Genomic DNA, 16,014 nt, shown 5'->3' with positions numbered 1-16,014 from the left:
TCATTCCAGCGATTAACTTGTCGGGCGAATTTTTTTTAAAAACACACAGAACGGCCGTCGGAACGATTCTTTAGCAACATCTTGCACTCCCAACAAAATATAATTCAGGACCAGGTTGGGAAAAAACCCGTTTTAACCCCCCCCCCCCCCCCCCCCCCCTCCCCCCTCAAACGTTCCAAAATCGTGCACACGGCCAGTGGCAGAATTGCAGCGCCGCTGAAGGTAAGTATTGTAACATACCTATAGTTAGTGATTCCCTTTTATCCTTGCGTCCATAAGTCATGGGAGCAGAATTAGAACATTCGGCCCTTTGAGTCTACTCTGCCGTTCAATCACGACTGATCTTTTTCCTTCTCAACCCCATTCTCTTGCCTTCTCCCCGCAACCTTTCCTACTCTTACCACTTAAGAACTTGTCAATCCCTGTCTTAATGGCAATGAATTCCATAGATTCACCAAACTCTGACTAAAGAAATTCCTCCTCATCTCCTTTCCCACTAGTGGAAGCATCCTCTCCACATCCACTCTATCCAGGTCTTTCACTATTTGGTAAGTTTCATTGTGGGTCCCCTTCATCCTTTTAAACTCCAACGAGTACAGGCTCATGCTCCTCCTCATCTCACATCCATCCTTGTCTCATGCTTATTCTTCTGCCTTCTCTCCCCATTCTTCCCAGTTCTGATGGGCGATTGTGTTTCTGTAATAGTAACATTTTGCACATATGGTGCCTGACAGGCTGAATGCTTCCAGCTTGATTTTTTTTTCAGAATGATCAGGTTTGAATTCCTGAAGAGCTAATTGGATAAGAGCTTGTTGGCAGTTTTTTTTTGATGATTAGCTTGTCAGATAGCATAATTTAAGAGAGATTGTCAATGTTTTGGGATGAAAGCCTACATCAGGTTTCAAGCAGTTCTGCACGTGAGGGAATTTTTCAGAACTTTATTTCTTTTGTGCTTTTAGAATTTGGAACTATCATCCAGTTAACAGGTAATATAATATATGCATTAAATTGTAATTTACAGTTTAAAAAAACACTTTAATATCTCATTGGACCTCGTGGATGGGGACTGTCGTCTTGCCTTGTTCTATGCATTTAAAATTCTTTAAGGGTTTGACATGGGAGACGCGGGGAGATGTTCCCCCGGCGCCTTGGTATAATATCAGAATAAGGAGAGAGTAGTTTAGATTAGAGATACAGCGTTGAAATGGGCGCTTCGGCCCACCGAGTCCGCACCGACCAGCGATCCCTGCACACCAACACGAAACGTTGCCTATTTCCTTCGCTCCATAGATGCTGCCGCACCCGCTGAGTTTCTCCAGCACTTTTGTTTACCAACAACTATAGTCTGGATTAAACCCAGGTCTACGGCACTGTAAGCGCTGTAAGACAGCAACTCTCCTGCTGTGCCATTGTGCCGAGGAATTGGTCAGAAATTCTGAGGGCGAAGGGCTTTGGAGATTCAAAATCTGGTGATTCAAAACCTAGGTTGATACTGGTAACTGACAGATAGTCATGGAAAAGACAGTTATAGGCAGCCAAAATAATGAATGACAGGTCTGAAGAAGGGTTTCGACCCGAAACCTTGCCGATTTCCTTCGCTTCATAGATGCTGCCTCACCCGCTGAGTTTCTCCAGCATTTTGTCTACCTATGATGGATAACAGTTTGGGTTGAAGGGCCAGGTGACCTACTTGTGTCCTGTGCAATTAATTATACCTTGCTTTGTCATTCTAAAGACAATGTTAGAAAGTGATGGGTCACTAATATGACGTGGCAACCTGGGAATCTGCCACTTTAATATGTTTTTTCTCTCTCTTCCAGACACAACAATAGATTCAATAAAGGTGGAGACTTGAAAGTGATCTACAACTATGCAGACCATTAAATGTGTTGTAGTTGGTGATGGTGCTGTTGGTAAAACATGTCTCTTAATCTCTTACACGACAAACAAATTTCCATCAGAATATGTTCCCACGGTAAGTGTTATAATTAAAATGTGAATATAGCTGTGGTATTTCAAAATCGGCAGGATTTAGTTCAAAAATGTAATTGGGTAAACACAATTGGAGTAATGCTACTCAAGATACGGCTTGCTCTCCTGATATCAGTGATGGCACGTGTGGCTTTGTAATCATAAACCAACCTCCAATGTGGCACTCAGTATTTTGTCTTGGTATGACCCACTAGGCTGGGAATTAATCCAGTACTCCAATAATATATGGCACCTTTTGGTTGAGGAAAAGTGATAACCTTCAAGAAGGCACTTTCTATACATGTTCTGGTGTTACCAGAGTTTCCGTGGAACTGTTCATTATTTGAAAAGGTGTTTCACCATGTTTTTGGTACGCTACATTGTTGCTTCCTTGTTAAATTGGTACAAATATACATTAGTGGATCAAATGTAAAGTTGAATTTACTATTGGATTCTTTAAACATGAGCAACTGTAAATATACTTGGATTACATTACAGAACAAATTAGGTAATTGGATAAATAATACTGCATCTTGATTAAATTTTGCATAGTTCAGCAGTTAAGCTGTACTTCTTCCCCCCCCCCCCCTTCTCTTCCTTGAGAGATTGTTTCAGGTTTTTTGCTTTTGTCCCAAAGCGGATTGTAGTATTTGGTGGTCTTTGTTATTGTCTTGAGTATGTTTTGCCTCAAAGGGAAAGCATTGCATTGTTCCCAAGTCAATTTGAAAGCTGAATACGGGGAAGGTACATTCTTTGTAGCCAAATACTATTGTTTTTTTAGTTTGGTGTCATGATTGGATTGAATAATTTGTTTCCAAAACTTAATCCTGCTAAATCTACTTGTTCGGTAGGCGGCGCGACTCTCGTCTGCAGCGGCCTCTGCAGTCCGTCTGCGTTTTTATTATTTTATGTCTATGTTTTTATGTAGTTTTTGTTATTTTTGTTGGGGTATGTGTGTGGGGGGGGGGGGGGGGGTGGTGGGGGGGGTTGGGGGTAACTTTTAAATCTCTCCCTGCACGGGAGACCCGACCTTTTCTTTGTCGGGTCTCCGTTGTCGTTGGGGCTGCAACGAGGAGCGGCCTCCAACAGGAAAACCGAGGGCTCTGGTGCTGACTACTCACCTCACCGTCGCGGAGCTGGCCGAGTCCAGAGCGGGTGGAGCTGTGGTGGACGCTGCTGCGGCCCGACCCCCGGAGATTCGGTGGCTGCAACTGCGGGTTTGGCGGACGGCACCGGGAGCCCGCGGGTACCTGGAGGGAGACCGCTTTTCAGGGCTCCCGCAACGGCGACTTCTCCCGCCCGAGTTGCGGGGTTGAAGAGCTCCTGGAGCGGGGCCTTACAGCACCGCCCCGCGCGGCTTGGAATGGCGGCGGGACTCTGCGAGCGCCCGCCGGGGCTCTAACACCAAGACCCGGTGTGCGACCTTGCATCACCCGACGTGGCTTAAATGGCCACGGGACAATTCGCCATCGCCCGCCAGGGGCTTTGACTTTGACTCTGACATCGGGGGGGGGGGTGCAGTGGAGAGAGAAGTTTTTTTGGCCTTCCATCACAGCAATGTGATGGATGTTTATGTAAAATATGTTGTGTCTTGGGTCTATTTGTTTGTAATGTATGGCTGCAGAAACGGCATTTCGTTTGGACCTCAAGGGGTCCAAATGACAATAAATTGAATTGAATTGAATTGAATTGAATTAATGTGTTTAAAAATGAAATCGATTTAAAATTATCCTAGATCCCCAGTCTTTCCTTTCCATGGGAAAGATATCTACTTTTCAACTGAATACAGCTTTTCATGTGATTCTTAAAATGGACATTGCTGTTGGAGTTGGCATTTAGTTTGGACATACAGAGTGGAAACAGGGCCTTTGGCCATTGAGTCCAAGCCTCGCATTGATCACCCACACACGGTTTCAATGTTATCCCACTTTTGCATCCTGCAAATTAGGAGCAATTTACAGAAGCCAATTAACCTACAAACCTGCTTGTCTTTGGAATGTGGGAGGAAAGCAGAGCACATGGGGAAAACCCACATGGTCTCAGAGAGAATGTGCAATTTCTACACTACAGCACACGGAGTTGGAATCGAATCCGGGTCTCTGGCGCTGTGAGTCAGCAGCTCTACGGCTGTGTTACTGTGCCTCTCTGGTAATTGTTTTGAGGGAATAGTCATTGTATTACAATGTGGAAACAGGCCTTTCGGCCCTACTTGTCCACAGTGGCCAACATGTCTCACCTGCCTGCATTTGGCCTATTTCCCTTGAAACCGGCCCTATCCATGTGCCTGTGTAAATGTATCTTCAACATTACAATAGTACCTGCCTTGACTATCTCCAACAGCTCTTTCCATACACCCATCACCCTTTGTGTGAAAAAAGTTACCCCTCGGGTTCCTATTAAATCCCCCCCCCCCCCCCCCCCCCCCCTCACCTTAAACGTATGTCCTCTGGTTCTCAAGTTATTGGGCTAGATGACTTGACGCTAGTGGGAGTTGTGTACAGGCCACCTAACAGTAATAGTGGAGTTGGGGATGGCTTCAAACAGGAAATTAGAAATGCGTGCAACAAAGGTAAAACAGTTATAATGGGTGACTTCAATCTACATGTAGATTGGGTGAATCAAATTGGCAAGGGTGCTGAGGAAGAGGATTTCTTGGAATGTATGCGGGATAGTTTTCTAAACCAACATGTAGAGGAACCAACGAGAGAGCAGGCTATTCTAGACTGGGTACTGAGTAATGAGGAAGGGTTAGTTAGCAGTCTTGTTGAGCACACATAATATGGTTGAGTTCTTCATTAGGATGGAGAGTGACATTGTTAATTCAGAAACAAGGGTCCTGAACTTAAAGAAAGGTAACTTTGAGGGTATGAGACGTGAATTGGCCAAGATAGACTGGCAATTGATTCTTAAAGGGTTGACGGTGGATATGCAATGGAAGGCATTTAAAGACGGCATGGATGAACTACAACAATTGTTCATCCCAGTTTGGCAAAAGAATAAATCAGGGAAGGTAGTGCATCCGTAGATAACAAGGGAAATCAGGGATAGTATCAAAACAAAAGATGAAGTATACAAATTAGCCAGAAAAAGCAGCCTACCAGAGGACTGAGATAAATTCAGAGTCCAGCAGAGGAGGACATAGGGCTTAGTTAGGAAAAGGAAAATAGATTATGAAAGAAAACTGGCAGGGAACATAAAAACTGACTGCAAAAGTTTTTATAGATATGTGAAAAGAAAAAGATTAGTTAAAACAAATGTAGGTCCCTTGCAGTCAGAAACAGGTGAATTGATCATGGGGAACAAGGACATGGCAGACCAATTGAATAACTACTTTGGTTCTGTCTTCACTAAGGAAGACATAAATAATCTGCCGGAAATAGCAGGGGACCGGGGGTCAAATTAAATGGAGGAACTGAGTGAAATCCAGGTGAGCTGGGAAGTGGTGTTAGGTAAATTGAATGGATTAAAGGCCGATAAATCCCCAGGGCCAGATAGGCTGCATCCCAGAGTACTTAAGGAAGTAGCCCCAGAAATAGTGGATGCATTAGTGATAATTTTTCAAACCTCTTTAGATTCTGCAGTGGTTCCTGAGGATTGGAGGGTAGCTAATGTAACCCCACTTTTTAAAAAGGGAGGGAGAGAGAAAACGGGGAATTACAGACCAGTTAGTCTAACATCGGTAGTGGGGAAACTGCTAGAATCAGTTATTAAAGATGGGATAGCAGCACATTTGGAAAGTGGTGAAATCATTGGACAAAGTCAGCATGGATTTATGAAAGGTAAATCATGTCTGACGAATCTTATAGAATTTTTCGTGGATGTAACTAGTAGAGTGGATAAGGGAGAACCAGTGGATGTGTTATATCTGGACTTTCAGAAGGCTTTCGACAAGGTCCCACATAAGAGATTAGTATACAAACTTAAAGCACACGGTATTGGGGGTTCAGTATTGATGTGGATAGAGAACTGGCTGGCAGACAGGAAGCAAAGAGTAGGAGTAAACGGGTCCTTTTCACAATGGCAGGCAGTGACTAGTGGGGTGCCGCAAGACTCAGTGCTGGGGCCCCAGCTATTTACAATATATATTAATGATTTGGACGAGGGAATTGAATGCAACATCTCCATGTTTGCGGATGACATGAAGCTGGGGGGCAGTGTTAGCTGTGAGGAGGATGCTAGGAGGCTGCAAGGTGACTTGGATAGGCTGGGTGAGTGGGCAAATGCAAGGCAGATGCAGTATAATGTGGATAAATGTGAGGTTATCCACTTTGGTGGCAAAAACAGGAAAGTAGACTATTATCTGAATGGTGGCCGATTAGGAAAAGGGGAGCTGCAACGAGACCTGGGTGTCATGGTACACCAGTCATTAAAAGTAGGCATGCAGGTGCAGCAGGCAGTGAAGATAGCGAATAGTATGTTAACATTCATAGCAAAAGGATTTGAGTATAGGAGCAGGGAGGTTCTACTGCAGTTGTACAGGGTCTTGGTGAGACCACACCTGGAGTATTGCGTACAGTTTTTGGTCTCCTAATCTGAGGAAAGACATTCTTGCTATAGAGGCGGCGGCGCGACTCGCCCGTTGCAGCGGCCCCTACAGCCTGTCTGTCTTTTTAAAATTTTTTGTCTAGTTAAATGTAGTGTTGGTGTTTTTTTTAATACTAGTTTTAAAGCGGGAGGGGGCGGGGGCAGGGGGGGGGGGGAGGGGGAAACCGTTTAAAATCTCTTCCCTGTCCGGGAGACCCGACCTTTTCCCTGTCGGGTCTCCGTTGTCGTTGGGGCTTAGCACCGTGGAGCGGCCTCCAACCTGAACAACCCGGGGGCTCGGGAGACTGCGGAGCTGCGGACTACTCACCATTCGTGGGGCTGGCCGGCCTCGGTGCGTGGGGAGCGGTGGTGACTCGATGGATGTTTGTGTGAATTAAATTGTGTGTATGTCTAGGAAATTGTCTTTGTTTGTATGGCTGTGGAAACAGAATTTCGTTTGAGCCTCACTGAGGCTCAAATGACAATAAATTGTATTGTATTGTAGTGTATTGTAGGGAGTACAGAGGTTCACCAGACTGATTCCTGGGATGTCAGGACTTTCTTATGAAGAAAGACTGGATAGACTCAGATTGTACTCGCTAGAATTTAGAAGATTGAGGGGGGATCTTATAGAAACTTACAAAATTCTTTAGGGGTTGGACAGGCTAGATGCAGGAAGATTGTTCCCGATGTTGGGGAAGTCCCGAACAAGGGGTCACAGTCTAAGGATAAGGGGGAAATCTTTTAGGACCGAGATGAGGAAAACATTTTTCACACAGAGAGTAGTGAATCTCTGGAATTCTCTGCTACAGAAGGTAGTTGAGGCCAGTTAATTGGCTATATTTAAGAGGGAGTTAGATGTGGCCCTTGTGGCTAAAGGGATCAGGCGGTATGGAGAGAAGGCAGGTACAGGATACTGAGTTGGATGATCAGCCATGATCATATTGAATGGCGGTGCAGGCTCGAAGGGCCGAATGGCCTACTCCTGCACCTATTTTCTATGTTTCTATGACTTCCATCTCCCCTGCCTGAATATATATACTCAGACAATTAAAATGCAAGTTTTATTTTGCTTGTAGTGCTTTTGTATTTATGAAGTAGCACATGAGCTCACTTCTCTGCATTGGTCAAGCAAGCAGAAAATCAAAGTTGCAATTGTATCTTGAATCTATTTTTGACCAACTGCAGCAAGGACAAGTCATGTATGTATGTTAAAATGCAGCAAGGACAAGTCATGTATGTATGTTAAAATGCAGTTCATTTATGATCTTTAAACTGTTTTGCAGGTATTTGATAACTATGCTGTGACAGTTATGATTGGAGGTGAACCATATACCTTAGGACTGTTTGACACTGCAGGTACGTGAGGCTGCCTCCTTATTCATTTGAGGAATAGTCAAAATTTCCTGAACCAGCATTTGCCCATTTGCCCCTTTAAATTTGATGTCCAGACCCGAAAAGCAGTAACTCTGGTTCTTAAGAATTAAGTGGGAAATATTTTGAACTCTGACTTTAAAAATTATGCCCACATGTATGGCTTAAGTGGCATTTTCATGTGTCTTCATGGAGATAAATGTGCTGGAAATCTTAACAGGATAAGCTGTATCCTGTAACCATGCATGTACTTTGGTAGTTTTTTATTTTGTACTAGACTAATCATTATCTTAATCAATCAAAGTGTCATTCTTAACACCAATCTTAAATGTACAGTTTACATGTATCAAATGTCAAACTAAATAATGAGTCTTCATTTTGTTAAATTGCCATTGTTCGCCATAACTTAGTTTTGACATCCATGCTTAGCACATTTTGCAGCCAAAGTTTATTTAAGCACCATCTATCTTAAAGAAAAGTGCTTGCAGTTTTAATCTTGAAATCAAATATTAAAGCCCCAAATCATTTAAGAGGGAACAAACTATTGTTAGTATTTACACCAATGGGTGATGTGCATGCCTGTATCTCCATGATTATTGAACCATCTTAATTCCACAAGTTCTAGAAAAAAAGGATTTGCTTTATTTCGAGCCAGTGGACTATAGTGATCAGTATTTACACAGGTTGGGATTGCAGCCTTGGTTGTGTGCAATGTTTTTTGACATGGAATCTAAATTTGTCTCCAGGTCAGGAAGATTATGACCGATTACGACCACTGAGTTATCCGCAGACTGATGTTTTCCTTGTGTGCTTTTCTGTTGTGTCGCCATCATCATTTGAAAATGTTAAAGAAAAGGTTTGTACCTTTTGGTCTTGCTTTAAATTCTGCATGACAGTTCCTCACCAAGACCAGAGATTCAGAAATTTATATATTGGTTTCTTTTTATATGTGCTTTACAGGTTAACTTTAAATTGGACGTGAATATACATGCAACAGCTGCTTTATGCCTCTTTATTTGGGCAATGATTCTGTATCTAGTACTTTTTGGGAGGAGACCTGTGGTGGTGTAACACCAGCATGGATAAGATCGTGGCTCAAGGGCCTGTTCCTGTATTGTACTATTCCATGTTCTAAGATGCTATTTGAAAATGTTGTCGTAATCTGTAGTACTTTCATGTCTCAGTATGTTACTTGTTTGCTTCAGACGATACGCACACTGAGAACAATTTGATTGTATGATCTCGAACAAGGATCTGCGTATACAGGGAAGGCAGTGTCATCAGTGTAAATCTTGATTTTATGCAAGACCATGGAATTATCTGTTTCCATAACTGTACTCTGTCTTTATAAAATCGAACTTCCAAATAGTGTTGATAGATGTTCACACTCTCTCCCTGATTCTTATGCAGTGGGTACCTGAGATAACTCATCATTGTCCAAAGACTCCATTCCTGCTGGTTGGGACTCAAATTGATCTAAGGGATGACTCCTCGACCATTGAGAAACTTGCAAAGAACAAACAGAAGCCCATTATCCTTGATAATGCTGAAAAGCTGGCCAAGGATCTGAAAGCTGTCAAATATGTGGAGTGTTCTGCCCTGACACAAGTGAGTTTTCAAAATTATCTTCTCTATAATAATAATAATAATAATAATAATAATAATTGCTTAATCGGTAAATGACTTGTTCTGACAGTCATGGTATTGATGTGCTTTATGGATAGAATGTCTATGTATCTTTGGATGCATGCATTTCAACTCTTGAGGCTCAACAGAAGCACATTTCCTAAAGGCTATGAGCATAGAAGGATCCAATTTGGGCTAATTTGCCACTCTGTTATCTAGCACAAAGTTCTAATTTTTCCTCTGGGGTCTCCCTTGTTTTGCACTATTACATTAATATTGAACTAACCTCAGCTGCTCTGTGCACCATGCATCATTTTTTCACTTGCATGCCTCCAGTTCAGTATGAAATTCAAATGACAATTGTTAAAAATTATGAATATAATAACGAGGCATTCTTGATGCTGAAGTGTGGAAGCTGACCAGGAACAGGCTAGCCAGGTACTTTCAGGTGTTGATGTTTTGTTAGTGTGCAGGGGCTGTATGATCTAAAAGTACAAATGCTTTTGTCCCTGGCATTACATTTGAGCAATTCAATTGCAGATGTCACCTAAAATGGCTATATATTGAAAAGCTCATGGAATGCAAAATAAGCCTGACTTAGATGTCAGAGTATCTGAACAGATTAACAGATAAATTGTAAACAGTTGCTGAGAGTAACAATTAGAATTATCGTCCACAAGTCTTTGTTTGTCCCATAAACTTCAAATACATTTTGGTAGAAGTCGAGTAGGATTCTAAGTCTTTTTTTTGCAGTTATACTTCTCATTTAAGCTTTAGATGAAGGCATCTCATGCTTGTCCATCCCAGAGCACCAAACCATTATTTCCAGATTCCACCATATCTGCTTCACATGGTCGATTTTTAGATATCCAATTTAAATCTTTTTGTAAGCTGTGAAAAATTATTAAACTTATTGACCATTCGGGGGTATGAAAAATAAGTTCAACTTGAATTTGCCGCCTTTTCCTTTTTTTCCCCTTTTGGGGTAGTTTTGAAAGGTTTGAGCTTAAAGCTGCTAAGTCCCGTGTTGAAATTCTACAGCTAATTTATAATCTTGTTTCTAACTTCTATGTCCTGTTTACCAAAACAAAAGAGTGCTAATTTTGGAGTGTGCATGGGGTTGATGCATCTTTTTGGGTCATGGGGTTGAGGCATCTTTCCTGGCCTTGCCATCTGTTGTGATTGAGATGGGTTTTGCAGATGTAGAGACTGTACATTTTTGTTTTAAAACAATGGTTGGAAACTAGTCTTGTTTTTTGAGTTGATTGCAGTTCCCAGATGAGTGAACAAATGTAACATTAAGGATTAAACCAGAACAATGACTTGTATGGTGTTTACTGGCTAGTATTGCCTTGCCTTTTTGCAATCACTTCCATTGTCTCTATACTTTTCCCCTTCCATCCTCCCTTTCTCTATGTCAGTGGAAGAATCTAGACTTTATTCAGTGTGTTTTATACAAAGCTTTCTATTGTCTTCTGCAAAAGAACTTTATGAACTAGTTCAGTTCTTTGAAAAGCAACAAGTTATTTTACTTTCATGTACCTTTTTGAGAACTAATAATTTGAGTTAGCGCTGCAGAATTGCATAGATTGGCGATCCTGTTTAATTGTGATACTTTGACTAGAGATGCAAATCTTATTATAAAACCCAGTACGAATCTTTGATTGTTGTGAAAATTAAGTTCATCCATGACAATAGCAGGCTCTAACTTGCAGCAACTAGCCTGGCTTCTTTCAAATGAGAACCACACAACATGAATCCTGAAATAACCCAAAATTGTTGAGATTCCAGATGTCTGCCTTCATGTCCAGCTTTTGTGCAGTTGAGTGGCTGGTCAGACATGGTGATAACCAGTAGAAGGGTATGAACTTCCATCAAGTGAGAAGTAAATTGGTACTTGTGTGGTTAAGCTCCTCAAATAATTGTTTTCCCAAAGTCAATTCTCCACTCCTCCCCCCCAGAGTAATCCAGGTCTCCTTGGTGTTGGGATTTTGGGAGATTGTACAAACGGGTGCAAGTCATGGCATACAGAACTGAAGTTTCTCTTAATATTTAAACCAACGTTTTGAAGCTGAGTGAGTTGATATCACTAACACATTTTCGGTGAGGATCTGTAGCAGACGCCTCCCCCACTTAGGTACATTGCTTTTGTTAGGATCTGTCCTGATCTGTCTAGTTGTGCATGTTGGATATTTAATCCCACAGGTTAAATGGATGTTGTTAAAACTGTCTTTCTAACCCAAATCTCTCCTCTAACTTCATGCTATTTTTCCACTCCCACCCTTCTCTTTCCTCCCCACACCTTGTCTTGTAGAGAGGTCTGAAGAATGTTTTTGATGAGGCTATCCTAGCTGCTCTCGAGCCACCGGAAACTCAAAGGAAGCGGAAATGCTGTATATTTTAAGTGTCCCTGTTTTTCTGTATGCAGTCCAATAGAGATGTTGTTCAAATGAATCCGTTTAAATTGTTTCCCTCTCCATATGGAAATGTAAAAGTTGCTGGATGCCATTTTGAACCTTTCCAAAGTTTCTACTCATGTAACTGTGATGTACATCTAGGTATTGTACAGTTGCACCTATTTTGTAGGTGTTAATTTGGTTGAAATAAAATTGACTCAAATGTTCTGGTTCATAATGGAGAGCTGTAAAAATGGAACTGATGGCTTTCATGGGTCCTTGTCTTGCTTTTATCCTTTGCAAATGTGGCAAAGTAACAGTCACCTTCTGTTTGTCATTGGCTAACTTCAACTGAATAGTGTCACTTAATGGTAACATTGCAGTATTGTTCCTGCCTCTACTGTGACTTCTGTGCCAGATCTTTGGGTTCTTGGTCCCATAGTTGTAAAACTCGACCTACCAGTAACTTTAAATGCTCTTTTTCCTCTTCTCTTCTTCCCCCTCCTCTCCATCCCTGCTTTATTTAAACTGGATTGTTTTATCCCATTTTATTTTGCATAATGTTAGTAATCCACTGCAAAATTATACCTGTTGATGCTGAAGAGTTGACTTGCTCAATTAATGTAACTAGAGACAGATATGAGTAATATTGCAATGGGACTGCAGTGGTGATTAAATAGTAAAACCAAACTGCAACTAAATTAGAATAAATGGTCCTTAATTAGCTGTTGTATAAATGGAATGGACAGTTTTGGTGTCTTGAATGTTAGGTGCTTAATATCTACATAGTCCTACATTGTTGAAATTATGAATGTTGTATGTTCTAGACACTACCAGGAATCCAAACCTCTCTCAATAACAGTTTTAAATTGATATTCATAAAAGCTGTCTTTTAATGGAAGACAGTTTTATTAAATCCTTTTAGCTAGGACCAAGGATGTTAGTGGTAGTTGTATCGTGTAGTAGGTTTTATAGAGTTGTATACAGTAAATATCAGCATGTTAATGCTAACATCACAGATGCAAGTTTTAAAATTGTATTGCTATTTCATATGTGCAAGGGAAATGCATGTCTAGGTAATTCTACTGCTGCTGTTTGGGAAGTTAATGAACTTTTAAGTGATGGGTAAGACCCCCCCCCCCCCCCCCTCCCCCTGGCTCAGCTCATTGGCAAGAAATTGCTTAAAACGTGATCCCATAAACTTCCAGGTCTATTCATTTGTTTTTGTTTAATCTATTGTGGATGAGGCCTTTTATTCTACAGCTTTCATTAGTGGTTTGGAACTTAAGCACTGTAATAAACCTGTCAAGAGTATAGAAAGGAGAGATCAAGGATTACCGTGTTATTGGAAAATGGGGATAATGAAGTGATTCCTTCACTCCCAATCTACCTTTTGATTTGCATATACTTGAATCCTTGTAGTTAATCCTTTAGAATTATTTATTAACAAATCTCATCAGGATAAATATTTTTATAATTAATTTTGAACTACATCTTAATATGTCAACAAGATTTACCTGGCTATTTGTTTGGTTCTTGTGTTTTTTTATTTTGAACCTGTAACCATGAGACCCCACCTTTCTCTCCCACTTTTCAGAAAGGACTAAAGAATGTATTTGACGAAGCAATATTGGCAGCCCTGGAGCCACCAGAACCCAAGAAGAAAAGACGTCCCTGTTCACTGTTATGAACAGTGTCTGCAGGCTGACATATTGAAGCATTGTTTTAAAAAAGTTAAATCATCCCGCAATAACACTCTGCACAAAACCATGAGGGCGATGATGGGAGGAATAGAATAGCCAATGGTAAATTTGCCCCTTTTGTAATGTAACATTTGAGTAGACATAATGAATTTTCTGTTCAACTTTCCACTGGATACTTGTCCATAACTAGGTTTTAATCTGCTGTTATAAAATTCCTTGCCACAGGCATGAAACTTGCACAGTATTGCTTCTGTTTAATAAACTAATGGCTTTTTGTAAGGTATTGCCACGCTCCAAAATGCCACATCCAGCAACCTAGCATCACTGTTGCACATTATGTCACCAACTGAATTAGTCTGTTACCACTTGGCTCTAAGAATCATAATTGGATCCCTTGTACCTTGGTGTGCATTAATGGGGAGCTTTAATTTTTGGCTAAATCTTGACTACATTGCAACATGCAAAAATGTTTTTGTTAATTTTCTCCATTAGTTACACAAATTTCAAAGGCCAAAAACAATGCCACTGACTGTTCAAGGATCGGTATGCAAATATAGTGGGTCATGGTGATTGCACAAAAATATGTTTTTAGCCCAAGCTGGGTATTGGATCTGGTTGGTGTTCCCATGCAATCTGCTAGATGATTTGAGTGATTAAGATGCTGGTGATGGATTGTTGCACTTGGGAGAGATGTAGGAGATACTCGTACACGTGCAGACTGGATTCCTGTGGGAATGCTAAGGATCTCTTGTAGAGTTCAGTGTTAAGATTTGACCAAATTTTTGATTTCCATTTTGAAGAGTGTGTTTCATTATCCTTGTAACTTTGGTTTAAAATGAGCTTTATTTCATGTTGAGTTCTTTGTATATGCTTTTTCAAAATATTAAACTTGTACCTTCAATGGCCTTCATCCTTATTGATGTATTGAGATTGATTGCCAATTGGGCTTTACCCTTTTTGCCTAAAACCAATACTGTATCAGATTTGACATTTCGTGGCATTAGCTTTTTTCTGTATCTGTTGCTGCATTGGCCACGTGTAGATAAGATGTTTGCTGGTAATTTTGCAGTTCATATCAGCTTAAGTTTAACATTAAATCTTAACTATGGTCTCGATCCAGAAACTAATCCTTGAATCTGAAGATTAAATTGTATACATTCTGTTAATTCAGCTTGAGGCATGGGTAGATCTGAACTCGATAATTCAATTATTTACTAATGCTAGTGAAAGTGGTCCAGGGTTGCACACAATTTTAAAGGAATATGCTGAATGAAATTGAGGCAACAATGAAGCCATGTGTAAATAACTATGCTATTTTGTTTGGTAAGATCTACAATAGTGATTGCACAAAAACTTGGCAGTTTGTAACTAAAAATATGGAACTTTTCATTGAAGATGCTGTGTGCATTGGATCTTTCCATTGTAGCAATAGTTATGCGATCTTCAACGCAAAACCAATGTACTGTATTAGAAAGACAGACAGAGCAAGGTAAAATCGATCTTATCGGTTGCCGAGTCCTAAGGATAATGGGCAACAAACTACAAGGATGCTGTCAATTGCATATGAAAAGCAGAAAAGGCTGTTAACATTTCCAAGTTGCATTGGTGTATTTAATTATTAAACTGTCCACTTATTAGCATGGAATCGGGTGCAAAGAGAATTAATGACGTTGCATGTATCCATGTCAGAATGCATGCATTCAATTGCATTAGAATTGCAGTGTTGTCACTGTGCTTGCATACTTTGATCATGGACTGTAGCAGTTGTTGGGGCCACAGAATGTATCATGTGAATTTGTAACTTGCAAATTTTACAAATATTGAATGACACATTATTTACACAAGCCTAACCCAACAGTTCATGGAACTCGTGTAGCTCTAGTGACATAGTTTGGAGATTGTAGATTTACGGTATCTGTATGGGGAAAAAAGTTGTCTTGAAGCATAGTGATTAATTCTAGTCTTAAAATGTAGCATGTATGTATTTTTCCTACTCAACATTAAAATGGTACATTTTAATTTTCTCCTGTCCTCATTACTTTTTTTATAATCCACTCATTTGGATTTTAATCAAGTAATCTTTAATTATGTGGAGGATATTGCCTTTAAAAAAAAAAAAAAGAAGCAGCTAAATGAGTTGCCCATTTATCATCCTTGGATCTCAAACATTGAATATTCATTGCCAACATGTGAGTACATCCATTTTACCTTTTTACTCTTTCCCCTCCCCTCTAGTGTTCCCAAGCTGTGGAATTGATGACATGATTCAGACAAATAGCTTGGGAGGAACACCACTAATGAAAAATGCCCATCTTGTAAAAAGAGAGCATTTTGACCAAGGGCTGAGTTGATTTTCATCAATGTCAATTAAGGAATGGGGTGGAGGTAGACTTGGTGTAGATCTCCAATTTATTGTTATT

General features: G+C 40.6%; 1 protein-coding gene across 5 annotated transcripts in view; it reads left to right on the top strand.

Moving 5' to 3' along the window:
• cdc42 (cell division cycle 42) overlaps nt 1-15,617 on the top strand; it is a 38,227-nt gene extending 22,610 nt beyond the window's left edge. For 3 of the 5 annotated variants that reach the window (XM_033048487.1, XM_033048485.1, XM_033048486.1), the window contains exons 2-6: nt 1,821-1,975; nt 7,782-7,854; nt 8,616-8,725; nt 9,280-9,477; nt 13,489-15,617. In XM_033048487.1, coding sequence (XP_032904378.1) covers nt 1,871-1,975; nt 7,782-7,854; nt 8,616-8,725; nt 9,280-9,477; nt 13,489-13,581 — 579 coding nt within the window. In that variant the 5' untranslated portion in view covers nt 1,821-1,870 and the 3' untranslated portion in view covers nt 13,582-15,617. Of the gene's footprint in view, nt 1-1,820; nt 1,976-7,781; nt 7,855-8,615; nt 8,726-9,279; nt 9,478-11,809 lie in introns of all 5 variants that reach the window. The other 2 variants (XM_033048488.1, XM_033048490.1) reach the window with 2 other exon arrangements.
• Nucleotides 15,618-16,014: the final 397 nt, after the last annotated feature.

This window comes from Amblyraja radiata, chromosome 31 (assembly GCF_010909765.2).
Source record: "Amblyraja radiata isolate CabotCenter1 chromosome 31, sAmbRad1.1.pri, whole genome shotgun sequence".
Taxonomy (NCBI): Eukaryota; Metazoa; Chordata; class Chondrichthyes; order Rajiformes; family Rajidae; genus Amblyraja; species Amblyraja radiata.
Note: the sequence above shows the minus strand (reverse complement) of the source record. Positions and strands in the feature narration are given on the sequence as shown.